This window comes from Cyanistes caeruleus, chromosome 5, assembly GCF_971803275.1.
Source record: "Cyanistes caeruleus chromosome 5, bCyaCae1.hap1.1, whole genome shotgun sequence".
Classification (NCBI taxonomy): Eukaryota; Metazoa; Chordata; class Aves; order Passeriformes; family Paridae; genus Cyanistes; species Cyanistes caeruleus.
The window spans coordinates 25,436,802-25,464,197 of NC_141705.1; the positions used below are offsets into that span (position 1 = coordinate 25,436,802).

The 27,396-nt window shown below is 39.8% G+C and overlaps 1 protein-coding gene and 1 long non-coding RNA gene across 6 annotated transcripts in view; one reads left to right on the forward strand and one right to left on the reverse strand.

The window, feature by feature from the left end:
* Nucleotides 1-13,226: 13,226 nt before the first annotated feature.
* Nucleotides 13,227-15,737, reverse strand: LOC147652988 (uncharacterized). The gene is made up of 2 exons (XR_015287263.1): nucleotides 15,552-15,737; nucleotides 13,227-15,219 (listed from the first exon to the last, which is right to left on the reverse strand). It is a non-coding gene; the product is annotated as an uncharacterized LOC147652988 (long non-coding RNA).
* The window catches only part of GABRB1 (gamma-aminobutyric acid type A receptor subunit beta1), a 117,194-nt gene continuing 105,469 nt past the window's right edge, over nucleotides 15,672-27,396 (forward strand). For 4 of the 5 annotated variants that reach the window (XR_015287258.1, XR_015287257.1, XR_015287260.1 and 1 more), the window contains exons 1-3: nucleotides 15,760-15,984; nucleotides 16,075-16,166; nucleotides 16,243-16,310. Coding sequence is in view for 1 of the 5 variants with exons in the window: in XM_086890425.1 (XP_086746551.1) it covers nucleotides 15,905-15,984; nucleotides 16,075-16,166; nucleotides 16,243-16,310 (240 nt within the window). In the remaining 4 variants the exon portion in view is untranslated. Of the gene's footprint in view, nucleotides 15,985-16,074; nucleotides 16,167-16,242; nucleotides 16,311-27,396 lie in introns of all 5 variants that reach the window. The other variant, XM_086890425.1, reaches the window with a different exon arrangement.

The following is a 27,396-nucleotide window of genomic DNA, read 5'->3' on the forward strand; positions in this document are numbered from 1 at the left end:
TTCTGCTCTAGCATGGACTATGCCAGGGGTATACTGAGAACTGGCCTCCAGGCAAGACAGCGTCTAGTTTTTCTCCCTTGAAATAAAAAGTAAACCCTTACTGCAGAATATTAAAAATATTTCCTAGTACAATTATCTTATATAGGGCTATCTCAGTAAAATTTTGCTGGCAGAAGTGAAACTCAAAAAACTAAAGTGAGGGCAGTAGAGTGTAATTGAGAACTGGGCAGAATCCTGCTGGGTAGTCACAAACTTGGAGCAAAACGTGGTTCCATGGCACTGTCACTTATTGCAGCTGCTGAGGAAGAAAACAAACACCCAGGGAGAGCTGGGGATGCCCTTAGGTTTAGATTGTTTTGATACCTTCTGGAAATGTATAGATACCTGCGTGAACTGAAATAGAAAAGTTGAGTGGCATTCACCAGTAATGATCTCACCACATGGATGTCGTGAGACATGCTATCACACAACCCCCTCTCAAATCCATGTCTGGAGTCAGTAGTTCTGCTACAGCTAGAAATCAAAGAAACTCCCCCTTTCATCAAATCTAGGAACTGAGCTGATCTTTGAATGATTTCCAAGTTTTTCAGAACAAAGAACATTATTAATACCTTTTGTCTCTTCAGAACAGGTACTTCAATGAAGTAACATTCAGTAAAGGTACCATCAGGTTACAAGATTTGTGGACATGCCATGCAAGGGCAAGAAATACTCATGGCTTCTAAAAAGATGCCCATGTTGTTTTTTCTAAGAAAATGTAGACATAGTGCCCTCCTGTCACACCAAGCCTGCCTTGGGTTGTATTGATGCAGTACCTGAGTGATGCATTAGTGCATTTACTCCCTGCAAGTGCTAAAACTAAATGAAAATTCACTTTCTCTAAATCTAAAAAATTAATTCTAGCACATCTCAAATTTATGAGTGGATAATATCTCCCTTAAATCCAGAAATGGTTATCAATAAATCCATAAGCTTAATACCAAATTCAGACTGTTGTCCTTGATATCTGAAAACCTGTATCATTTGTAGATTGATGAAGCCTTTACAAAACTAGACTTAAAGGAAACATAAAGCAGTTCAAAATAACAGTAAACAGTCCTGTAAGCCACACATAGCAGCTCTGAGTATTTGTTTATTGCTTCTGATATATGCCCTGCTTAATTTTAATGTTTTCTGAATTACAACTTAAGAGCTATTCTAGAGTTTTTTTGGTAATGTATTTGTAGCATAGACACACAAAAACTCGAGAGGTGCTTCTTCGTCACCAGCAGATGTATGCTTTTCAGAAAAGTACAGCTTTAAATGGTCTTTGATCTCTTCATAGAGTATCTGGTTTATATCATCTCTCTAAAATAACTTGATGACTCCAAGAAGGATTTAGTGGTCACAGGCTGGATTGATGGTCCTCAAAAGTGTTTGCAGAATTCAGTATTTTCCCAGCTTCTCTATCTTTTACCACCAATTCTTCCAAGATTTCTCTGAAGAAATCTCACCCATCGGGGACTATTGTAAGAAGGGGACTATTTTTGCCAGGCTCCATATGCTCAGAAAGCACTTGAATTTTTTAAATAGATTTTTTTTTCTTTTTTTCCTTTTTTTTTTTTTTTTTTACTGTCCCTATACTGATGTATCCTACTAATGGTTTTTGATGAAACAGACATTCTGGCCAAACCTCAAAAACAGGTTTTTCCAAAGCTATGGATCTTAAGTATTGCTTAATCATTTTTTTATTTGTCACAACACAGAGAAGCAGATTTTCTCATCACTCTTCCCATTTCTACTTTACCATCAGATTAAGTGGAAAGAAAAGGGAAGTCAGTTATTTTCTTGTGTTAGTCATTATGTAACCTTTACAGGTTTGTATTTTTGTTTTGGCGCTTTTTTCCCTTTTGTAAAGTATAGGCTCTGCCAAACTACAGGTTATATAGATAAATTATAGGCTTCAATCCTTTCCCCCAGCAGATTTAATTATTCAGCTGATTTTTACCTGATCTAGTTTTGGCATCAAATCCATGAAGACAGACAAGCTAATATTGAAAAGGCTGTGAAAATCTTTAATGACCAGCTATATGTTGTATAGTTAAAAACCTCTCTTAGAAAAAGAGATGAAACTGGGATCACTGCCAAGCATCTCAGTGTTTCTTTATCTAAACAGCTAAGTCATTGATTTCTTGGATTTTTTAGTTTCTATCCATATCAGTAGAGCTTCTTACAGTCTTGAACAAATAACTTGTCTTCACATACACCCTCTTTAAAAAATCAGGGGTTGAGTATCCATTCTTTGGAAAATGCATACCCCACCCATCCCGTTTTTGGCAGATGGCCAAGAAAAGATACCTTTACTGCTTTATGTGTCTTTCATTCCCTTCTTCAACATCCACTATGATTAAAGAGATCATGGAAACCTACATGTCTTGGCTTTATCAAAACTTAGATCTGGAGTTCTGGGAAAGTCTGTACTACCTGTTCAGGGAAGAGTTTTCTATCAGTGTGGATACCAGAACACTGTGGACCTTGACTGCACCTCTAGCGATGCACTTACGTTTAAGGAATGTAGATTTTTGGGTCTGTTGATTGAAACTTAAATTCTGCCCTAGGAAGAATAAGATAGATGCATAAGCTCTTTCTGGCTCTTCTTCCAGTTCCAGCTTTCCCTGTAGTTCCCTTTCCTGATGTAATTCTAGACATTTTCTTTCCAGGTTCCTATTTCAGTATCTGATCACAAAGCTTTTACCTAGGCACTTACCTCTCTGAAGAACTTACAGTCTAGATAAACAAGACTAAGGACTGGATACAAGAAAGTACTGTTATTTCTGTTTTGCTGGGAATAGAGACACAAAAAGCTTAAGTGGCAATGCAACACAATGGATGAAATGTAACTGCTTTCTAGTCTGCTGCGTCCCAGGTCAGTTTTCTAGTCACCTCCTCATCTGTCTTTTCAGAGCACAGCATAAGCTCTATGTAAAACTGAACCTTCAGCTGGCCCAGCTTTGCTTCACTTCCATGGCCAGAACTCCTACGAAACTGCAGGAGCTGATGCTGACATGCATTTAGCTGTGTATTTTTTCCCCTGACATATGGTATTTACAAGACTTCTCTACAGTACCATGGTTATTTTAACACATATGTCCTTGATTGCTTGGAATAAGACTAGAAAATCCTTTGAGTACCAAATATGTATATATATTTATATATATATACACACACATATACATATATATATATGCATATATTGCTATTACTGATTGCAACAAGATTTGTATGGATTATAGTGATTGACACATGGATGTTTAAGGAGGTAAACTGTGAGCTTCATATTTAAGGGGACCTCTACACACTGTAATGGAAATGTGTTTGTGGAAGCATTCACTGCAGGAACTGCAATATGGGGCAAAAACTGTTGTCACCAAAAAACAACAAGAGGATTCATGTGCCTTCATCTTTCTCATCTGACCCCAATACTTTCCTGGCACACACACTCATATAATTTGGCACATCACTGACCCATGTCACATCTGCAGCCAGGGCCGTCAGGACAAATTGCAGTCAGGTCCTCAGTGGCAAAGTGGGGAATCAAGGAGATCTGGTATCTATCTCTAAAATGGGCATCCCCAGGAAAATAAAATAAGAAAATCCTCTTCATGCAAGAGAAAATGCAGATTTTCCTAAAAGCAATACAAATCTGTCTCTCTTTCATTGAGGTGAAGGACGTGGCAGCCAAGGTAGTGGGGAGGAATCTGGGAAGCCACTGCCCAGTATCCTGCCTTTCCCTGTCAGGGCTCCCACATTTAATGCAAAATGTGTCCAAATTTTTGGTTGCCACAAGCAACAGCTGCAAACTTTCTGCAGCATTCAGAAGTGACAGGCAGGGCAGAGAGGGGCAGGGGGCTGAGGCAGGGGAAGTTTGTGGGGGCTGCCATAGCTCAGAAGGAGAGGGGAGGAAGGCTGGATGCTCCCACTTGCAGTCTCCTTCAGATTCCTGTTTCCAGGCAGAGCCTGCTGCTCTGCCTACTGGTTTTAAGACAGCTGCATCCTGCTGCTGGCAACTGCTCCCAGAAGGAACAAGAGAAGATGCACCAACAAACTGCCTTCCTGGAAGACTTTATTGTTCCCATTCATTCCATGTCTACTAATCCCAGAAGTTTATGAGTCATGGGCAGATACCTGGGGAATGACTTCAATGTTCCATGGAAGCCACAGGTTTGGCCCTTGACTCATAGTGAAGCCATTGGCAGCAGCACAAGTGATTTTCTTCCTGGCTTCCACCAAAGGAGGAAGAGCCTCATTTTTCTTTAAAAGGAGGAAAGGAAAGAGTTGCAAAATCTCTGGATTGTATAATGCCAGGAAAAAACTGACATTTCACCTAGATGGCTTACAACTGTTGCATAAAGAACCCAAAATCCTGCAGGCAGGTAAGTAAAACTGAGATGTCTGAATCTCATGAGCCTTGTGGGGCTGACTTCTGGTTCTCAAAAGTCTGGGGATAGCTAGTACTTAAGAGTACTTAAGAGGCTCTGTTTATGCTGCTCTTCCCTCATGTTTCCATGCTGGGGGGTTGGTGAGCTGTGCTCAACACCACCTCTTCACTGACAATGGTGTTCAGCTAAGAACTCTGCCTTGGTTTGGTTCATTTCTCAACACTACTCCCTTTGCTGACATCAAGCACGCACAGTAACAGACTTTCCTTTCTACCTTGAAAGAGGTACATCCTTCATAACATTTGGAGAAATATAATGGCAGCAGAAGAAGTAAGGAATACAATCACTTAAAGGTGTTCTGCATCTACCTTCTTACAAGAGATAGCTCATACAGTGATGCACCTAATATAGTCAAAACCTTCCTTACAGTGAAAACATTTTTGTACTAAATAATAATATCAGCATTTGTGCATTAGGTAGAAAATATTCCCTTTCACATATTTTAGTATAAAAGCAAACAGAATGATTGGGGGGTTTATGCAAATAGAGCTGCCAAGCAGACTGGCCCAGAGGTTAACCACTTTAGACCTGAAAGCTCTGCTTGTAAAAGCAAAATTTACCATTGTGGCAATACACTAAATCTACAAAAGACACACAACTAGTCTGCTCTTCATTACCATCTGGTGGTTGTTGCATGGAGTGGCATTACTCACATCTCAAAGTTACTGAGGAAAAATTTCATATCCTCAGAAAGGAAAGAGCACTGTACCAGCAGTGAGCAGCACAAGGGGGGTGGTTTTGTCTTACAGGCATCAATACAAAGGCATCAGGCAAAGAAAACACTGTAAACATGAGCAGGTAGAAGAGGGAAAAAATTAAGAAGTACTTCTCTCAAGTATTTTGAGGTATACCTGATACCTGAGTATCATGTGCAAGGAGCTGAGAACTGTTTGGGAAGTGCAGTGTGCTGGACAGCCACTGACAGCAATGGCAGCTGAGACCATTTGACAAGACATTTGTTAGCCACTTTCCATAGCTAGCTCCCAGACCTTCACTACTCACCCAGAGAGGTATTTTACAGTGGTAGCCTAGCAGGGGGCTCATGTCCTCAGTGGTAAGCAAGAGAGAGCTGATCCTCTAATTCTACAGCTACATTGGGAGCTATCTCTTGCACAGTGAATAGTCTCCAGATCTATCCACTGTATAGTCTCTACCTCTTTCCATTCCCACACAATGATTCTCACACAAAGGGAAATTGCAGTGTAATTCAGCTTGGAAATGACATTTAGAAGTCATTGGTCCAAACTTCTCAAAGCACAACTATCCTCAAAGTTAGACAACATCCAGGGCCTCAGAGGAATTCCTCACCCTTTTCAAACTTCCTGGAGTATTTCTTATCCTTGGCAGTCCGCTCTTACACAGAGTGAAAGAAGTACAGTAATAGATGAAGTACAATACCCTTTTGCTTTTACCTAAGTGTATGAATCAATAGGTAATTGATGGGCAGTGACAAGTCCAATCTAGTTTGCAACAGTACCAATATAAACTCCTGTACACAGTCACAGAGTGTGCTAGTTTGTGTACACCATAGGGTTGATCCAGTGCAGCTGCAGCATTTCATGTCTTATGTACTAGATTGAATTTTTCAAGAACAGCATGAAAAAAAAAATCATTATTATAATTATAAAATGCACAGAGCACCATGCACTTAAAAACAGAAACAGATTTATACCTCAGTTGCTTTTTACCTTTAAAGATGCACCCTTCAGATTCTTTCTCAGCTCTGCCATTGATTTCTGTGTCCTTGGATAAGGCATTTAGGCCAAATCTTCTAACAAATGTAGCTCATTCTACTTGCATAAATTATACATAAGACTCACAAACCTTGTGGAGGTGAATACCCAAATCTGCATTTAAAATTTTGATCTCCACACCTCCATGTCTGAATTTCCCATTCTTCAAATTTTAGAAAAGACTTCTATATATTGCAGGGATATTTGAAGGCATTAATCAGTTCAAATGCACACAGTGAATTAAAAACATAAAGTATAGAAGTGCTAAGTATTATTACCAAATAGGTCAGCATTTAACCAATAGCTGTGTCCTTAGTAGTTTAGACATTTTTTTGTCAACTTTGCTTCTCATTTCAGATGTTTAATACATAATCAGCTTTCTAAATATTTCTCTGCTGGACACAGATATGAAAGTACATGAGATTAACACTATCTGAGAAATACCATGTCTTAGTCAGCAGGCTCCACCATCACCTCCCTCACCTCTTAGCCCACTCAGACATGAGAAGTGAAGATTTCCACTGCTGAAGGTGAAAATGAGTGGGCGGAAAATCCAAGGGACAAAAAGTAAGCTGAATATTTAAGAGACACAAATACACAATTCCAGGAGACTTCACAAGATGAATGGTTTTAAGAAAATGGATAAAGTGCCTTTACTGTTTTACTAACCCAAAGCAATACGTGATCGTTTCCCTATCCAAAATGGAAAAATAAAAATCTACCCTGACTTATGTATGAGTTAGATACTAAGGTCATTTAGGTCCTGCTCCAAAACTCACTGAAGTCAACAAAAACCCTGCCACTCATGTGGTGATTCTGGATCAGAACAAGGCAGCATTTTTCATTCTCAGTTCCTAATTTACTATGGTGTTGGGTTTTTCTCTATATTTAAAATACTTTGTTTTCTTATAGCCTCATTATTGTGGTTTAATACTCTTATAAATTTTTTCTAATTCTTTAGTTCCCTATCTGACTACAGCCAGGCAACATTTTGCTTTCTCAAAGGGGTGTGAAAAAAAATTTGACTTGTTTGCCACTCACGTGGATTAGTGCCTCTCACTGAAACACATTTTGCAGATTTCCTGGAATTAAAATTTTGATAATGTCCAGAGATTAAATAAAAATTAAGCCTGAATATATCAGGCAAAGGGAGAGAAACACTCTGAATCAAAGAACAAGTCACTTAAGGAGACACTTATCAAGACAAAGGAAGACACAAGAGAGGCTGAGAATATGAGAAGTCAACTCATAAAGGATTTGAAAACCATCCCTTACAGTAGGAAAAGATGAGAAAGTTTTCCAAATTATTAATATATTGATATATATTAATTATTATATAATTAATATATAATAACTTTAGAGTTATATAGAATAATATATTATATTATTACATCATTATTTTATTATTAATTATTATATAATATATAATTATTAATATATTTACATTCTTTTGGTGTCTTCTGTACACAAAACTAAATCTTTTCAACCTCTATTCACTTCTGTCCCAAAATGGTACTAAAAACTGTCTGAAGCTAATATTGACATCACACAAATGCTTGATGCTGCTCAAGAGAAGCTCAAGGGAACAAGGGGATGCTTCTGCATCCCTTATCTCACTTTTTACTGCTTCCTGAGCTTTAACATGCTGCTGATTACTCTAAAAGAGAAGTCACGATGGTTTCGCCCTCTGAGCTGGGTTTGAAGGCAGCCATAAAAAGTTCAGTCTTTTCCAAAATGTATGAACAGTGAATAAAGAAATACCCCATGCTGTTGAAACATCCCTTCTGAACACCTTTTCTCAGAGCAGTTATCCATGGGAGCATCCTTGTGCCCCTGTGCCTGCCACTGCAGTAGGAAGAGATAGCAACTGGGGCTAAAATAACTAGTTGCATCCCAGTTCTGTGATCTGGCTGAGGAACATCTTTACCAGTTCTTTGTCTTTGCGTTCAATTTCTTTCCTTCTTCAAATTCTTAACTTTGCACTTATTTTAGCCTTTATTTTAAGGTTCTTTTTCAACTAGCTAAAAGCAGCAGAAATGACAGGGCGCAATCCATTTCTCAGTATATGGACCTCTTCCAGTGAGTGCTGCCAGCCCACACGACATATATAAATCATGGATTTTAGACCTGCACCCCTACATCACTTAAAGAGATAAGTAAAATTACTTGTCTTACACTTCCTAGATGACAAAGTGACTCCGAGCAGAAGACATTCACATGTGCTCTTTATTTCAGCAAGCCATCTATCTCACTCCAAATGTGCTCCTGAGACAAGAAAGGAGCGTGCAAGCAGCTGGTGTGTAGGACTATTGCATTTGTTAAAAACATGCCCACTTTGTTTTCTCCTAGCGTAGGTATGACTATGCATGGTAATACTTAATGCTGTCATTTTCACGGCTGTAAATTGACAACAGAATTCCAGGGGAATTTGCCATCATCAAAAAAAACAGCCTGCAAGTTTTCAGTCTGGCAGGTTTTATTGTTATATTTTGCTCTTTCCATAAAATTCACTCTTAAATGTGAGAGGTGACATATTTGTAAACACATTCTTGAAATACAATTTGATTTTTTCTTATTGTCACCTCCATCTTTGGAAGTACCAGACAACCTTGATAATGAGTGGAAATATAAAATGCCTACCTTTCATGAGGCAGGTGCAACAGCAAGATAAAGAATTGTTTCTATTTGTGATGCCCATGCTTGGCTCTGTTCTAGCTTTTCCTTTTTAGGGTTTTACCATATATAGGCACAACCTCTTAAAAAACAAGTACTATAAAATCTCAACCAAAATGTCTGTGTCCTTTCTTACAGAACTTGGCTGTTTGAGGAGTATGTGATTTGGGGTCTGGGTCTTCGGTGCATGAAGAGTACTTTTGGGTAGATTTAATTTTAAAACTGGAAATGGTGGCCAATAGAAAAAGCCTGTGTTCAGCACCAGTTTTCATCACAAATCAGATTTAAGTCAAAAGCCCAAAACTTCTAATGTAAAACTAGTTTTGAGGAACAACTAGCCAGCAATATAACACACCACATAAGCAGAAGCTACTGGAGATTAAAAAGAAACTGGAGCTACCATTTCTATGGAAGAAATGGTATAGGCTTCTAAACCAGAAGAAGAGGCAGAAAACAATGTTACCACCCTTAAAATCCACAAGATCACAAAATACTTGAAATTGGAAGGGGAAGTTGAGTAGCCTGCCTCCTGCTCAACTGCCCAGCCAAGCTCAGTTTCTTCTCTGAAATGCATTAACCTCAAAGATAGACCAGCTTGCTCAGGAGTATCTTTTAATTCAAAATTTCTTGAGAGAATATAATGCAAAAATACATATTTTCTCAAAGAAAATTTCATTTTGATCCAGTTTTTACTTAGTTCTTCCTGAGAAAGGAACTCTCTGAGTTTTGGAAGATATCTCTAGAGAAATTGCATATGTGACTAAATTCAGCCATTCTATCTCCTCATTGCTAGAAGAAAACAAGCTAGGCTCTTATTTACATGACTCACATTCACAAGTGTTTGTAGTGAGCGCATAACATCACTGAAATGGGACAAAGAGACACATTGCATTCTAGTGGCTCTGTGTGGTAAAATGTTTGTATGAGAATACTACTCATAAAACCTGATAATTTAAATTTGCAGTGAGCTGCTTCAGAAAACAATGAAAAGGCAAAGCTGGGTAAAATTAATCCATTTATCAGAAAAATAATTTCTGAGCCATTCCACTAGCACTGTTTAGTTTCTTATGCTAAAAAAGTCTTGTACAAATCAAGATAGCAGCAGGCCTAAAAAGCATAGAAGCAAAGTTCTCAATCCTACAAATGTATATGCAACTTGTCACAGTATGCATCAACCTCCTAAAATCAAGGGAGCTGCTTGTAATCAAAAGGTATAAATATGCTCAGTTTCCCCAGGATAAAATATCAGGTGTTAACTCTTCCTGTACTGCTCCAGACATACTGCCCCTACTGACAAAACTCAATTTTTAGGAGCTGTATAAAAGGAAACATCTGAAGTACTTTTTAAGAGAGATCAAACAATATCATACTTCATATGTCTGTTCTCTCAATACCTCTTTAAAACCAGCTTCTGCAGTGCTGCCACCAACTGCCTTCCTTTTTCCAACAGCACTTAAAGATGTTCAAGATGTAGTTGGTATGTGCATTAAAACTATACAAATGCATACAGACTAACTGCTGCCTTCATCTTCTTCATGTCTGTCTGAACACTTATGGCTTCTCCTTACAAACCCTGAATGGATTGTTCTTTAAGCTAAGATTGTCTTCTCTCGTTAATCTCTACAGCAGCTGGCACAAAGATCTTAATCTTTAGCTCCTACTACTTCTCTTGAGCCAGAATCAGAGGCAGAAGGAGCTTCTGAATCTTACACATGTGGGATGAAGGACTCTGAAGTAAGGTTGCTTCCCATAGATGGTGAGGAGGAAGGGCAAAGAAATTGTACTGCTGTAGGGTTTTCTGCCATTAGGGATGCAGTGCTGGGCATGCACATCTTGAGAGGAAGCAAATTCTGTAATGTTAAGAATGGGTGTTGAATGGCAGTCTAGACAAAAAGCTGGGAAATCTAAAAGGGGGTTTCAAATGAGTAGTACAAATGTTTTATCTGATGTGATTAAAGACTTAAATTATCCTGGCTATAGATACTACAGGACAAAATCCTGTATACAAAATCCTGTATAGCTCATATATTCTCTTCTCATTTTGATTATTAAAGGTAACTATGATTAATGGTTTTGATATTTACTATTAATTACTTAAAAGAACTGTCCTAAGGATTTTACAGTATTTTAGGACAAAGTAGAACATGCACTAGAAAGATCTCAATTGATTTTTACAGGGTAGAAAAAGAGGGATGAACATGGAGCACAGAAAGGATATGTACCTTTTTCTGTCCTGAAATTAGAGGGAGGGCTTACTGAGAGACCCAAAGGAAAGGGAAATAGGTGTGAGGGTGGTCTCCTCAGTGTGTAGCAGTATCATACTGTCTACAGATCCCAGGATAAAGCACAAGCTCAGCATGTCAGTCCTCAGCTCTTCTCAATCGATCGTGTGCACAGCTTTGCTGCTGTACTGAAATCCCCAAGGCACACTAAAAGTACTTCCAGCTTGCAGTTTTCTGTCATTTGAGAAGATGGCTCATAAGCTCTATTTGACTCAAAGGATTACTGTAGGTATAAAACACAATAGTGCTATTACTAAGCAGATGAAATAAGTGTCCTATTTCGTTACCTGCCTCCTCACGCATAAATATGAACAGAATTTGTTTTTATCTGCACAGATAGTAATTTCACAATTCCAAGGTTTCACTATATAGTTTTCAAACCAAACCATTCAGCTTAATTGTTAAAAAATTTGATCTAAAATTTTGAATTTATATTATTGATAGAATTACTGCAAAATGTTGCCTGCTCAGTGCCAAGTAAAGAAAAAAAAAATTACCCATCTTCATTCTCATTTTTCTTTTAGCTGTGTATGTAGCATGGAAAATTCACACAGCAGTTCCAGTTGGACACGGATTAGGAGTATCCTGGGTTTGCAAGTCCCTCTTTGCAGTTTCTCAAAACCTGTCAGTGTGACAAATACTAACATTTTGAGTCATCACCTCCACATACAAAGTCTACAATATGAGGGACACAGCTCCCCTTTTTTTGTTTTGAGCAGAAGCACAGAGACACCTACTTTCATTCTCCTTTTAAGAACACACAAAATAACATGAGAGAGAGTTTGCATTGTCATCACTTCTGCATTTTTCCCCTTTGTTTCTTTAAAACTTGTGGCTTTCCTGTCTACAGAGCTGATCTAGTGAGACACTGAAAGAATTTCCAAATTTCCCTTTTTTTCAGTGACCTTGCTGTTTTGTTTTTTTTTTAATTAGCCAACATTATATGAGCAAGACATTATCTTTGTATGGTGTGCACTTTCTGATGCCAAATTAAAATGAGCAGTGCAAAAAATGTATTTAATAAAGTGGAAGTATTAATTTGTGTAAGAAAAAAGATTCCTTCCTGAAAGTTTAAATATAATGAAGGTAAAAAATGAACATGCGTTTGGCCCAGAATAGTTTCTGCGTCATGCTTTATGATTACATTATTTTTCTTGCTTCTAGTAAGCATTTTACAGGCCTTAGAATATTAAAAAAAAAGCCATGGTTAATATCTTAGAATTAGTGGATTTCAATTGGTTTAGTTTATTAATGTTTATGTATGTTTAACAAATATGAAACTATTCCCTGCCCAAAAGGTCTGCCTTCTCTAACACAGACCAGAAAATATATTTTAAAAATCTTGTTTACAAGTTCTATGTCTGTCTCATAGACCCTATATATACTAAACCCAGAGTAGAAATGACTGGGAAAGGAATTTGGCACTTTCATTAGCAATGGTTTCAAGAAAACTTATTGAACAACAGTATGAGAAAATAACCATAAGAAAAGACCATAAGAGCAGAAATTGAAGTCACTACAGGTGTTTGAAAACCAATTGTTTGGTACAATGGGGTTACAGCTCCTATAGGCTGTGAGCTGGCTGCATCCCACCTCAGCACGCTGCTGGTGTCACAGAATAGCACAGGGTGGTAGCTCTGCCATGGGAGCTCATTTCACTGACAGAGTGGACAGGAAAGGTAATAGCAGTAGAAATATTTAACTATTTCTGTCAAGGTAAACACTTCCATGCAGAGGACATGCACTTTTCTTGGTATAGCAGCTGTGTTATCTCCAGCTTTATTAAAAACCACAGATTTACAGCTGTGTATCTAAGAGGTGAGAGAGAACTAAAACTATTGAAAACTAGTGACAAAACTCTCCAGATTAAGCTCCTAGAACTTTGGAGACTAAGCAGCATGGTTTTCAAAATTTCAAATTAGCTATCCACTTAGCTGCCTGTATTCTGGGGTGCTCAGCAAATTCCAAGATGCCCAAAAGCCATGTTGAGCACCCATCAGGTTTCGCTCAGCCTGAGTGATTGAGTAAACCCCATTGGAGTGGATGGAAAGACACACTGCTGAGTTTTCAATCAAATTTATTGACTGCAGCAGCAGCTGCCATTTGAAGCATATGTCAAGAAGAGATCACCAGATGTCTCATCACCTGTATAAGCGTTTAGAAAATGTTTGTAAGCAATAGTCATAATAGCCCCTTCCCATAGTCATTCATTTTGGATGTCTTGATTCTTTGTACAAGGGGTTGTTAAAGAGATCCTGAAGCAAGAACTATGTTTTTATCAAAATTACATCAAAATCCTTCTACATTGGTGGCCTGGAAAAGCATTCTCTATTCTCCTAGAAACAGATCATCTGCAAAGAGAGCAGAACTACAAATTCTTAATTCAATGACTACAGCTAGCAACATGTGTGAAAGTCCTGCTGATAATAATTTACCTTTTTCAGTCCTGAAAGAACTGGAAAGCAGGTCTCAGACATGTTTCCATCATCCTTCCCATAGGGCAAGAGAAATCCTTCTCACCCCCTCTGCTCCAGCAGTGTAATGCCATGCAGCTCCTCCTTTGTATGGTTATTAAAAGGACCATATAAATCTCTTTGTTCCCAAGTTCCCACTTCTGAACTTGGGAACAAACTTCTGAGGGATCTTTTTAGTATTGTCTCCACACTGCAGGATATTTGCAGTTGTTTCAAAACCCAAGTTTAGAGCCTGGATGTCCCCAGTAATCAAGCTGTACAAAATGGAGTACAATTTCAACAGTTTGGGTCTTATTTTTGAGATGTTCAGTGGAGGAAGCTTGAGGCTGGTCTCCAGAACCCAGGACAGCTTCAGAGGAACCAGCTCGCCAATAAGCACATCCCCATCCCTCCTGGAAGTATACTTGCTGGGCTGAGACATCCCTGATTGCAGGAGACCTGCAGGGCAGGCTTTGCTCATGCCTTCTCAGACCAGATGATAAGATCAGAAATTCACCCAGAACAGTTGCACCATTAATGGGCATTCAGTCCAGGGGTGAGACTACAGCTCTTCTGAAGTAAAGCTGCCCAGGAATGTGCAGCAGATTAAGAATTCTAATAGAATAAACCCCTGCACTTATGCCTTAAGACAGATTTTAGCAAGCCATGGAGAGCAGTGGTCTCCCTTAAATACAGGCATACCTGACCTTCATATGGCTTATGGCAAAGCTAAATGTAATGCTGCATTATCATCAAGAAATAAAAGGGACTACATAGCTCCATGCTAAATCCTAATTCAGTGCTTCAGAAGAACCAGATAACTTTATGATGGCTGTGTGTGATACAATTCTAATTAAAAAGATACTTTTTGGTATCCAGCTAAAGGTAGGATTCTTTTAAGTGCTCTACCCAAGCCAGACCAATCATAATTGAACAAAACTCTTTCCAAATAGCCATCCTAAAGTACTCTCAAGTTGAACTGGGAGGTCACATTTTTCAGCAGCTGATTACTGAACTAGGAGGAAAAGAAAAATATATAAAATGCCTCAAAGAAAATTGAAAATATTTATTATATATTGTTTAAAAAAACCCTGTTAAAATAATTATTTTCATAAACTTGTACACTTATGGTTGGAGAAGGCAGATGTGAAAGACTCCCACAGTAATCTCTCAGGAAACATTTGCTCCTTCTCCAAGAGTGACAAATTTTCATAGAAAAATGCATCGTTAAAAATTTTGTTCCAAAAGATGCTCAGAACTATCACTAGAAGGTGTCATAAACTGTATCAATATTCCAGCATTTTTCAAGTATCGTAGCATAATTGAGCTACAAAAAACATCAACAAGTCTGCATGACGCTGTAGCAGACTCAAAAGCATCCAACACGTATCCCAAGGGCACCGCACGCAGGACTGTGAAGCGCACAGAAGAGATGGGTTGAACCTGAAAGGGATAAATGTTATTTCTGCTGCCCTACGGTGCAGTGAAAGCGAGCGGCATCGGCAAAGCCATAAACTGTTCCCAGGGCTCCGATCGGTCACTGTGTAATGACTGATGCACGAGAGAGGTCAGGTTGCGTTAAGGCATCCATTCCAATACTCTTAAAAAAATAAATAAAAAGAAGTATTATTTTTAATATAATAGAAGAAGAAGAAAAAGAAGAAAATCGCGTCTTAAAAATTGCAACTACAGATCAGTTAGTTGCCCGGGGCACCGCGGGTACCGCTGCGGGGCACTCCCGCCACCGGCCCGCTGCGGGACCGCCGAGCGCCCCGCGGGGCGGGCGCGTCCTCAAGCCTCCGCCGCTCGGCAAAAACGCTACCTGCACCAAAACGTGCCATTTCTATTGAGTTTGACATTCCAATTTCACTTTATGGCTAACATAACATCGAGGGGAATTTCCACGCCCAAGCGCCCTCAACAATTATTCACCGTTTCTTGACGGCAAGCCGGCGCTCCAGCGGCAGGGACCGCGGCCGGCAGTGGCAGCCCCTTCCTGGGGGCTCGGCGGTCTCGGTCCCGCTGTGCGCCGCCAGCCGCGGGGCCCGGCCGCCCTCAGCGCTCCCGCGGCACCTGTTGCGGCGCCGCTCCCTCAGCAGCCCGCGGCCTGCGCCCCCCGCGCCCTCAGCAGCCCGCGGCGGGGCGCGGCCCGGCCGGGCAGAGGGGCGCCCCGGGGCCGCGGCGCTCCGCTCCGCGCATGCGTCCCGCTCTCGGGAATTGCTTCTCCCCGCCGCTCCGCGCCAAGTTCCAGTCCGCGGCTCGTCCCCCGTGAGGCGGCGGCCAGGATGGGGGCGGCTGCGAGGCGGGCCGGCCCGCGGGCACTGCTGCTGCCGCTGGCGCTGGCCGTGGCGTGCGCGGCGCGCAGGTGAGCGCCGCCGGGGTGCGGACGGAGGGAGGGAGGCGGGCGCGGGGCCGCCCGGCCGCCTCCCTAAGCCGCTTGTGCTTCTTCCCGCAGCGCCGACGGGCCCAGCAACATGTCCTACGTGAAGGAGACTGTGGACAGGCTGCTCCAAGGCTACGACATCCGCCTCCGCCCCGACTTCGGAGGTGAGGCGCCCGCGCCCCCCCGACCCGCGCCCCGGCCCCACAGGTGCGCTAACGCCGCCTCCCGCTCCCCCCGCAGGTCCGCCCGTGGATGTGGGCATGCGGATAGAGATCGCCAGCATCGACGTGGTCTCGGAAGTCAACATGGTGAGTGACCCTCGGGCCGGGGCGGTGGAGCCCCCACGGCGCTCCGCCCGTGCGGGGGATGCCCGAGCCCCGGGGCCAGCCCCGCAAGCGGCCGGGAGCCCGGCTGCGCGGGGAGGCGCGTACCGAGCCACGGCGATCGCCACAGAATAACCGAGCACGTCGCAGTCGCTAGGAAAAGTTACTTGCGTTTTTGAGATGATGTTGGTGTGCCTGCGGTTGCACTTCAGAAGTGCTCCCTGCCTTGGTCAGAATACTTAGTGCAGGTTTGAGTTCTGGGTCCCTCTTGCCCTGGTTTGCCCTTTGCGTAGGCAGCAGCTGCCGTCGGACATGCTGGAATTTCTTGAACTGTAGCAGCAGACCGCCAGATGTGTGTGTTTTCATGTTAAATTATTTAAAGAATTAGACAGTTCACTTCGCACACTAGTAGTCTTGAGTAAAAGGTGTAAAGAAAAAACAAGAACTTCTAGAAAATGCTCACTTTCTTATAGAAGGGAAAAAAATAATGACACTGCAGAATAAGTACATAAGGATGCTTCCAACTATCAAAATCGTAAGTCTCACAGCTACAGGTGTGAAACATAGTGCATTTGATTTCAGTTCTCCTGCAGGAAAGAATGATAATAGACAAGCAGATTTAAAGAGCAAAAAAGTGACTTTAGTGCCTGCCTCATTTGACAGTCTTTTCCCAGAATAAAACAGTAAGTCAGTTGCAAGTTTAAACATTATACAAAATCATGTTGAATTAGTCAGTATCATGGGCATTTTGCTGTCACTCTTTCCTTATGTTTGATCTCACGTGAAAATCTCAGATGCTTTCCGTACATAAGGGAACATCTACTTAGTAAAAAGAAGCCTAAAAACCTTACATTTTCATCCTGAAATGAATGGCATTTTATTTCACTGGGTGATATTTGCCCATTTGAATACCCAAAAGTGGGGATTTCTTCCTTGGTATATTAGTTAATAGCTGTTATTAAAACAGTCTCTTCATAGGTTGGTTTGTTTGTTTTCATACTTAGGTTTTTCTTCTGTTGTTTGTTATATATATCACAGCTTCTGTTTGTGTGTAACTGTTTTATTTGCTTATGAATATGCGTGGTAGAGTGGGGAGGAAACAGAATTTGTCGGGTTGTGTGTAGCATACTAAGGTCTGCAGACTGCTAATGTCACAAAGACAACATTTTGCAAATTTCAGCTCATGGTCTTGCTGTATAGTACTTGCTGTATAGTACTTTCAGGGAGGAGCATGGTATAGACACACAACATAGACAAGGCAGAGGAAACAGAACACAGACCTTGTCAAAATAATCAACGAATAAATCTATTCCAACTCCAAGCTATTTCTACAATGCTGTAGTGGGATTGCTGCTTTCACACCTGGAAAAAGCCAAACAGAGCAAAACACAAAAACATCTGTTCTAAAAATTCAGTACTTACCTTGGAAAGTCACTGTTAATCTGTAGGGGAGTGGATGTGACAGTTTCCAATGGCAATCTCAAAGGGCATTAATTGTGTTGCACCAGCTCACAGCATTTCTTAGTTGCATCCTGTACCTGTCAAAGCTTTCTTCTCCATTCTAACACTTGCACAGCCTCTGGGAAAGAGAAGTTGTGTGCTAAATGGATTCTTTGAAAAATCTCTGTGAGTAGGGGGCAGTTTGAATAAAACTGGTCAAAAAGTAAGCAAAAATGTTTTCATTTCAAACAACGCCACATCTCATGGCAGAAGGAAGCAACTGGTCCCAGCTATAGCTGTAGCTGTTCCTTCAGGCAAAATATGGAGTCTCCATTCTGAATCAGTTTGAAAGGGCTTTCTGATATCAGAAGACATGTACAGGTGCTACCTGTACATACCCGTATCTAGTATTCTGTGTTGCAAGGTCTTTATAGTGTTGCTAGAGATTGCCTGGTTTTGGACAATGATCAGCACTTTCATCCATCATTGCAAAAACAAGGCGGTTGATATCTTGGCATAAGAAAAGGGTTTTTTTTACCTAGTAAAATAATTTTTTTTTCTAGTACTTTTTTGTATTTCTTATTTGTATTTGAGAAATCACAGCCTTGAGATCTTAATGTAAGTCACATGTAAGTTACTCATCTTCTTTTCCTTTAAACTGTGTCTTACAGATTTATTTTTTTTTTTAATTTATTTAGTAAGAGTTACTGTTCTGTGGCTTCAGAGCCAGAAATGTCTTTCATAAGATCTTAATTTATGGTGTCCTCCAGCTATAGGGAAGTTTTGTTGCTGAAGGAAACCAGTAATAGGAGCTGGGAGAGAATACCGTCATCATGTGAAGTCCTCCTAGCAAGAGGTCTGGTTGGATCCACCAGAGTTCAGTCAGTCTCACCCTACCAGTATTGGAGGGAGTTGTCTCATCTCCTGATGAGACAAAAGTTGGCTTTCCTCAGGAGCATGAAAGCTTACATCCAGAGTGACAGAGACACATGTTCCTAATCATGGTGCCTACAGAGTTAAAGTTTGTATTCCAGTTTCAATGCATAAATAAGAGTAAAGGCTATATATATATGGAGAGAGAGAGGATGGGGAGAGAGAGGCTATGAAGGAAGTGTTCTCCTTTGGTGTGTTGGATGAGACATGGCTGTAGACAGCCATGTCAACAGGCTGATTTGTATGTCCAAGTAGATACAGTCCTTGGGTAAAAAGTTGAGGTATAAGCAACATAATTATTTTGAATTCTGTGAGTACCAATAGTAGTAACTGTCTGTTCAAGCAGCTTGGCTGGTTGAAGTGGCTTGTTCTAATTTATGAGACTATTGTGAAATACTTTACTCACTTAAGGAACCAAGACTTGCACAGTCTTGAAGTCAGCCACTCTGGTTTGTCTCCTTTACTACTCAGTCCTCAGCTCATTAAATAGCAATGTTTTATACCTGCTTGGTAATTCAATAGTACTGTGGTGAGCTGCTATAGAAACTTCTACAGAACGATTAACTGAAACACTCATGACTCTCCCATATACATTTTCTTACATTGATTTTTGCAGATAATAATTTAAAGAGTTTGTCATACAACAAACAAGCAGAAGTAGAATGTAAACATTACCTGGTTTTAACCATTCTTTTTCCCTAATATACCATGAGATACGTTTCAGTTTAGTTTTCCTTCTGATTTTCACAGCCTTGCTACAGTAAGTGCAAGCATTACCTTCCAAAGGCACAAGGTGACCCTTCTTCTTGTCTCAGTTAGTGACTGTTCAGCTAATTTTCATTCATGACAGAGCTCCTTAAGTATAATAGACATTTATATGAATATAGAGTTCATTAAGGACCATGCTACAACTGGATGTATTAAGCTGCTGTGATGTCTGGTTTACTCTGATGCCTTTATGTGGTTGGCAGAAGGTGCTGCTTATACATCAAGTATAATAAACATGGGTAGAATGATTGCCAGTAATTAATGTCATGCTTCAGGGCAAGCAAACTAATAATGTATTGCTCTGTCTACTAAGAAACAGTCAAGAGAAGTAACTGGACTCTGAAAAAATTCACATGCAGTATATGTTGTCATTTTCTCAAAAATATGTTCCGTACTGAAGAAAATGTGGTCCGACCTTTATAATAGACAAAAGATGTCATGTACATATCCTAAAGTTTTTTTAAAAGTGCATATGATAAAGAACCTTTTATAAAATAGTTTAAAAAGACACCAAAGAGGAAAGAAAATAAAAATAAATAAATAAAATAAAATAAAAAAAATTATATTGGGAAGACTGTTCTTGACCTACCATACTGATTTTACACTAACGATGATGTAGTTACTGTGATCACAGACTGAAGGTTTCATGTCCCAGCAAAAAGAGGTAAAAGAAAACATGGAAAGAATGTATAATTTTTTAGCTTCACTAAATTTGTATTCAAGGCTCCTACATTTATCTGATCTCCCAAATAAGCCACAAATCTTGCAAAGACTAGTTTATTTAACATCCTAACTTGTTGGGTAACATTTTTTTTCTCCAGAAAGAATTTATTTTAGCTTAAACGACTCACTTTTTGAATAATTATTAATGAAAATTTATTTAGCTGTAGTGCAGAAGAAGAAAGGAGAAATACTTTCTTGTTATATAGCAGTAGTTCTAAAGAGTATGAAGGAAGTGCAAAGGCACTTTAATAAGAATGTTCTGTAACTGATTTTTTTTCAGCAAATATTGAAAAACTAATCAAGTAATAATACATAAAAGCCAGATAATTACAGCTTGAGGTTAAGACTGGGTCACTGTTAGTGGATGTTTTGTAGGATCATTTTTCATTTGACAAGAATAAACATTTCTTCAAAATGGATAAAATAATTCATAAACTTACTAAGCAATAATGTAAATGTTGTTTCATATGACCCAGAAATCTGATATATCTTAATTTTTCAAATTAAGAAATATATGAAATATATCTCAAAATATATATCAAATGTATATCAAACTTGAGACCAGCTTCAGAGTTGATATAAGCTTTAGTCCACATTTTCTTTTTAAGCTGACAAGCACAATACTTTTCTGATTTCAAGGCTTACACAAACTAGCTCTGAATGCCCTTCAGAAAACACGTATTTATTTTCTCTAATGTTAAACTCGCAGTTCCTCTCAGGAACAACTCTCCTGAGTCCTACAATTTATAGTTAATCAATCATATCATAGTGGTGCCTATGAAACTCAAGGGGTGACACCCTCCCTTTTACCAGTGGCAGCTTTAGCACCCAGTTTGAACTGTGTAGGATTTCATTAAATAAGGGGTATACCTGTAAAAAGATAGGCTTTTTAGTTGTGTGGAAGGGAAAATGAAAGGATTTCCCCAGCACTGCCTGTTTAGTGTACCTGCATCAAACAACATGGCTGTGCTGTGACCACTGGAAACATCCAGCTGGTCATCTGTTAATGTGCACAAGTCCTACAGTTCAGTGGTACAAACCTTTCTTTTGTTTCTAAAAAAGAAAAATCCATAGAATTACATTTCATGTTTCTTTTATTGTGTGCAGGACAGGGAAAGAGCTTATTTAAAAACTTTCACATTTTCCACAACTGCATTTCCCTTTTACTTCTGAGTTTGGATTTTACATCTGACTTCTGAAAGAGAATATCAGAACCTTCTAAAATAAGCATTTTTCTTCATAAGGAAATCAAAGGCATACATTTCAAATGTGTGCAAAACTTAGTCTTTTTTTTTTCTTTTTTTTTTTAAGTCAGCTTTACTTTGTACTCTATTGTCTGCAAGGTTCCATACCCCCTCTAGGCTATAATAATAAATTATCTACCTACTCCAGCTTAGTACAAACCTGGAGCTGAAGCTGTGCAACCAAGAGAGGGAACACTCATACCACCAGTTCACCCTGGTGTGGGAAAAGAGGGAGGAACCTCAGTGGAGGAACAGTAACAACCTCAAAAGCTATTGCCAGAAAGACCTGTTCCTGTACACAGGCTGCCAAGTATTCTGTGACAACAGCTGAAACTGTTAAATCAAACCCAGAGATTGCCTTCATTCAGAGACATCCCCAACTGATGTGTTTTGTTGATCACTGTATTCCAAACAGCAGCTGCTTGGGAGAATTCTCTGTGGTTTTTCATCTCCCATCCGTCTTTAAATGTGCTGTCCTTTAAAGCATCAGAAAAGGCTGAAAATCTAAGGTCTTCTGGCAGGGGATGAAAAAGTCCAAGATGGCTACTAGAAGGATTTTATACCTTAATGCTCTTGAAGACTCCTTATTTTCTTCTAGAAATAGAACCCAGGATCTCAAACTATGCACTCTCATGCTTGTAGAATTCTCTCATAAAAAATGCCTGTAACTCTGGCAGTGCTCCAAAAAACATATTAAAATGAAATTATTTCCACCCCAAAGGCTAAACTACTGTAAATATGTTCACAAGGGAATTGGTTGTAGGAGTCACTGAATAATCTAGCAGAATAACACCAGACAATGCAGTTGATTCATTCTTTAAGCAAGTGTTAACGTCTGTCTTAAGGTCTATGTGGGATAGAGAATGTAGATCAGATTTCTTGCCTATCAACTTTTACAATAACCTGTCAAGATTAAATGGTTGCTTTTGGCCAAAGCAGTGTCACACTGAGGGTGGTTTCACCCTCTGCTGGGGCAAATCCTTAATGATTTATGTCATGAACCAAGGAAAGGTAATTTAAAAGATTCAAAGGCAGTTTCTAGAAAGCTGCATTATCGCTCAGACATCCACGTTATAACAAGATTGACTTCTATGGTTTTAAATGCTCACGTTACAGTACATAGTTTCAAAGCAAAAGTTAATGATTTCAGACTGCCAAGCTTAATTAAAGGTTGGGATAAATGTTCTCCATTAAAACTCATCAATCCATTTGACTGAGATGGCAGAATTTCAGTCACATCTTTTTTAATTGCCTATAGAAAGAGCTAAAGAGTTAGCAAAGTTAAAATTGTTGAAACAGATAAATGATGTCTAAATATTATGCAAGATCTTAATCATATTAAAAGAGGAGTGCAGTTAATTCCCCAGCATAATTTTAACATGAAGAGCCTCATAAGTGTAACTGAAGTAACATGAGTAGAAGCCAGTGGCAGGTAGATATGTTCATGTTTGTGTATCTCAGAAGCATCTGTAAGTGCTAATTATTGCAGTGAATGAGGACTCCTGTCCCATCCAAGTGGACTAGATGCTGACAGTCCCATGTTTTCAATGAATGTGTTCACAGATAAATGTTGCGGCGCACAAAAATGTGGCCTGAGAGCGACCAGCGCTTCTTCAGCCCGGAGTGCACTGCTAAAATAACTGATGACTTGGCAAAGGATAGGTCTTTGTATGGTGCTTCAGGAAGGGCTTATTGATTGAAAAGGGTCCAGGGACAAAAACAAGACTGGGTGGAGGGTCCATGGTTATATATGGGTAAGAGAGGGTGGATCAAAGGGTCAGGGTCCAATGGGAATGGGTAAAAGTGATGCAGAGATGGGGTTAGGAACAGGAACAACCAGTAGGAAAACAGGGGTGGAGGACTGCAGCTAACTGGGGCCAATGGGGATTGAGGGAAGGGAGAACATTCTAGAAGGTTTACAAATTAAGGTGAACAGGCTGAACAGGGTGACATAAACTTGGCAAACCAATGGGGGAACAAATTTAATAATACATTAACATTTAACTGTGAAGACCTGTGGGAGAAGAGGCCTTCTCTAGCCCCAGCCTAGGGAGATGTTACTTGTTGCCTCCTTTCCAAGATTGGGTTATGGGGATTTTAGTCATAGGCCCTTGGGCCTCCACAGTACATATTAGCTCCATCAGCTCAACAGTTTGCTCAGCAACTTACAGGAGCAGCTCAGCTTTCCAGTTTACATAATTGTTAAACCTTTTGTTTCTTTATAAGTTCCTGTGTCATTGCTCTTCAGCAGCATGAGAGAATAACCAAGCCTGGAATGATACCCTGCCCTCCTGTGTTCTTCTGTTATGATTTATCCTTTCTTTAGTCAGTGGGGTTTTTTGTAAACCGTTAAGTGATGAAAATAATACACTGGTCAAGGAGAGAAATGGAAGAGGTTTGGAGGCTTAATTCACATTAACACATTTCACAGGCAGTGCAGCTTTGTAACTGGTTTCCTATGCAGAGAACAAAACATGGGATGGACAGCCAATTTTCAGTTTAAATATTAATCTGCAGATGATTCTGACATATTCCTCAGGCAAGCTTATTACCTGGGTTTATTGTGGAACTTCATGGTTTCAATGACTTTTGCACAGTTTCTATTTGGAAATTCAGACAGTAGTGGTGCTCAAGATCATAGAGAACAAGTAAGTAGAAGAGGCACTGCTGAAGACAACCTGTTGTGCCAGGGAATAACGTCAGGGTCCGACTCAGCAGGAAAGGACTGCTGGCCCAGCAGGGACCCTGCTGATCTCACTGCTGCTCTGCAGGGCCCATCAGGTCAAGCTGCTGTCATGACAGATGGCTAATTCTTTTCAACAGATTTGAAACAGCAATAATCTGTGGTTCAGATTATTTTTTATAGTTCTATGTAACACCTTTTACAGTGCAGGCCACATTTTTTTATGAATTGCATAGTTGGTTTTTTTCCAAGGTTGTTCGTGGGGCTAGAAGGAACTTGCAATAATGCAATTGTTGTGCTGGTTTTTTCTCATCCAGGTGATTGCAGTAACGAAGAATTCAGCACAGTGTTATGGAAAGGAATTAAAAAATACGGACCTCTGTACTTAAAAAATTATGAATCTATTAAACTCATTAGTATGCATAATTTTGCAATTTTTAGTCAAACAAATGGAAAGTCAGTATTTCATGTAGCTTCCAGTAAACAGAAGTGCTCAATACAACATGTTGTAATATTCAAGAACTCTGGAGAAAGAAGCTGGACAAACTTTATGCAGTAGCAAGCTAAACACCATTCTGAACCAATACCTGTTGGTTGAAATACTTTATTAGCTAAGATTTATATACATATCAATGTGCTCTTCAGTCATCTTTTATAGAAATGCTATAGAAGAAAAATATATTTGACATCTTGGTAGGATAAAAGATTATTCCCATTTTTTAGCTGTTCTTCCAGTTCTGAATATCAGCTCCAAAGGGCTTCTCTGGAAGTTCATTGAAGTGCTTGGCTTTCCTTGTTCTTTGGTTAGGTTCCTCTGAAAATCAGTGAAGTTGCATCAGTAATGAATCAAACCAACCTTATTCAAGGTGATTATACTTTCCTGCTGTAACTGCACTTTCTTGGAAAAATTCTGCCAGTAACATGGGTAAGCTGAAGACAAAATAAACTGTTCTGAACACACACAGACATAAAGAAAAACCTTCTAAAAATGCTTAATTGTTATAACGATGCCTCTGAGAAGCCAAATGTGAAAAAGAATGGAAATGAGCAAGTGAGAAAAAACAAGAAGTGTGTTACCCTCACGGGAATATATTCTCTGTCATTTCAGAGTCTTGGCTTGCAGACAGCTTGGTTTTCCTTGAAGCTTTTTGACAATTTTCCTGCTGGTGTGTTCATGCATCCTAGCTTAGTGCTTAAATTAAGGGTTGGAGCAATCTCCAGTATCAACCCAGGCTGGGGGATGAACAGACCCAGAGCAGCCCTGTTGAGAAGGACTTGGGGGTGATGTGAGAGGCTGGACATGACCCAGCCATGGGCAGTCACAGCCCAGAGAGCCAAACGTGTCCTGGGCTGCATCCAGAGCACCGTGGGCAGCAGGGCCAGGGAGGGGATTCTGCCCCTCTGCTCTGCTCTGGTGAGCACCTGCAGTGTTGTGCCCACCTCTAGGTTCCCCAGCACAGGAAGGACATGGACCTGCTGGAGCAAGTCCAGAGGAGGCCACCAAGGAATGGAGCAGCTCTTGTATGAAGAATTGGGATTGTTCAATTAGGATTGTTCAATAAGGATAACCTAATGGCAGGCTTCCAGCCCCTAAAGCAGTCTACAAGATGGAGTGGGACATTTTACAAGGGCATTTAGTGACAGGACAATGATTAATAGCTTTAAACAAAAAGAGAGTAGGTATTAGGAAGAGATTCATTACTGTGAGAGTGGTGAGACACGGGAACAGGTTTCCCAGAGAAGTTGTTGATGCCCCATCCCTGGAAATGTCCAAGGCCAGGCTGGATGTCGCTCTGACCAGCGTGGTCTAGTAAAGGTTGTTCCTGTCCATGGCAGGGGCATTGGAGCTTGAATATAGAATAACAATTCTATGATAATAGAATTTAATAATAATAATAGAATTTAATAACTTTATAAATAATAAGTATTATATAAAATAATAATAAATATTATAATAAATTTATCATTTAAACATTGGTATAAGAAGCTATCAATTTTTCCAAGAGTAATGTGAGACCTCAGTCTCCTCAGTCTATGCTGAGCCAGCTCCAGTGGAAACAACATGAACAATTAGCTATGCATTTTCTTTTTTATTATTCACACCCACAACCACATTATCAGAATGGTATGCAAGTTTTAAAACTCACAGGTGGGAATCTATTCTGTTCTTTGTAGGTAGCAATCAATTACCTTTGATTTTATTTGTATATTTGACTTTAAAATAAAGAAATCAAAATAGTTCCATAATAGGAGCTTTGAAATTTGTACTGAAAGTGGGGAAGTGTGTGGGAGTTAATGCCTCTTCCTCCTGATAATCACAACAGTTATTGTAGCAGTAGAACAAAGCTGTGTGAAGATCTTTATTCCAAAGGAAAAGGCAATGATTCAGGTGGCGTGGGTCATGCTCAGAATGAAGTTTGGAGGCCAGTGTCTTAGATTTCACTCTTGTTTTCAGCAGATCAGTGCCTACAAGGTTATATGTTGTTTCCTTTATGGAAGGAAAGAGTCTCAGGGGAGAGATATCAAGTGGAACCAAAGTATAAATTTCTCTCCTTACATGGATTTTTAGGATTGGTTTGTTTGTTTCAATTTCTTTGGCTCTCAGTTGTTTCTCTGTTAAGATTTCTACCTTACAGGGATAGTATGGGAATTGTATGAGCATTCATTTGGACAGTGAACAAGCTTCTGCACACTCAGGTGGAAAGAAAAAGCACACAGCCTGCAGCTAAAAAAGAATATATCCCCTGTGACCAGTTATTTCAACCCAGCATCATGGCTTATGACCCAGCTGGTCTGTTCCTACATCTCTGCAACAATACTCCTGCAGTCCTGACAGGAATTTATTTCTTACTTAACTAGTGAGAAATCCCAAGAAAGCACAAGATGTTGCATAGTAATTACATTTCCTCAGTGGTATTGCTGAATGACATATTGTGATATATCAAGAGGCAACTGTGATTTTAACTTCAGTCATCACAGTACTTTGCCCAGTACAGTAGTTTCCAGATGAACATAGTGAATGTAAGAATAAAGAGAAGTTTCTGAATACCACACAGCATCATGCATACTTTGTCAGTCTTAGCTTTCAAAGCACATACAGTTCTGCACTGGCTGGGGAAATCTTCATGTATTCATTACGTATTTAGCTTACATATTCACTCTAATACTTAAGAATATATTGTTTGCAGATGGTTTCACAGGAGAAAACAATAGTGATAGTAATTTGTCAGAAGAATCAGACATCAAAATATGAAGCTATCTCTTGCTTTCTGTTTAGTGT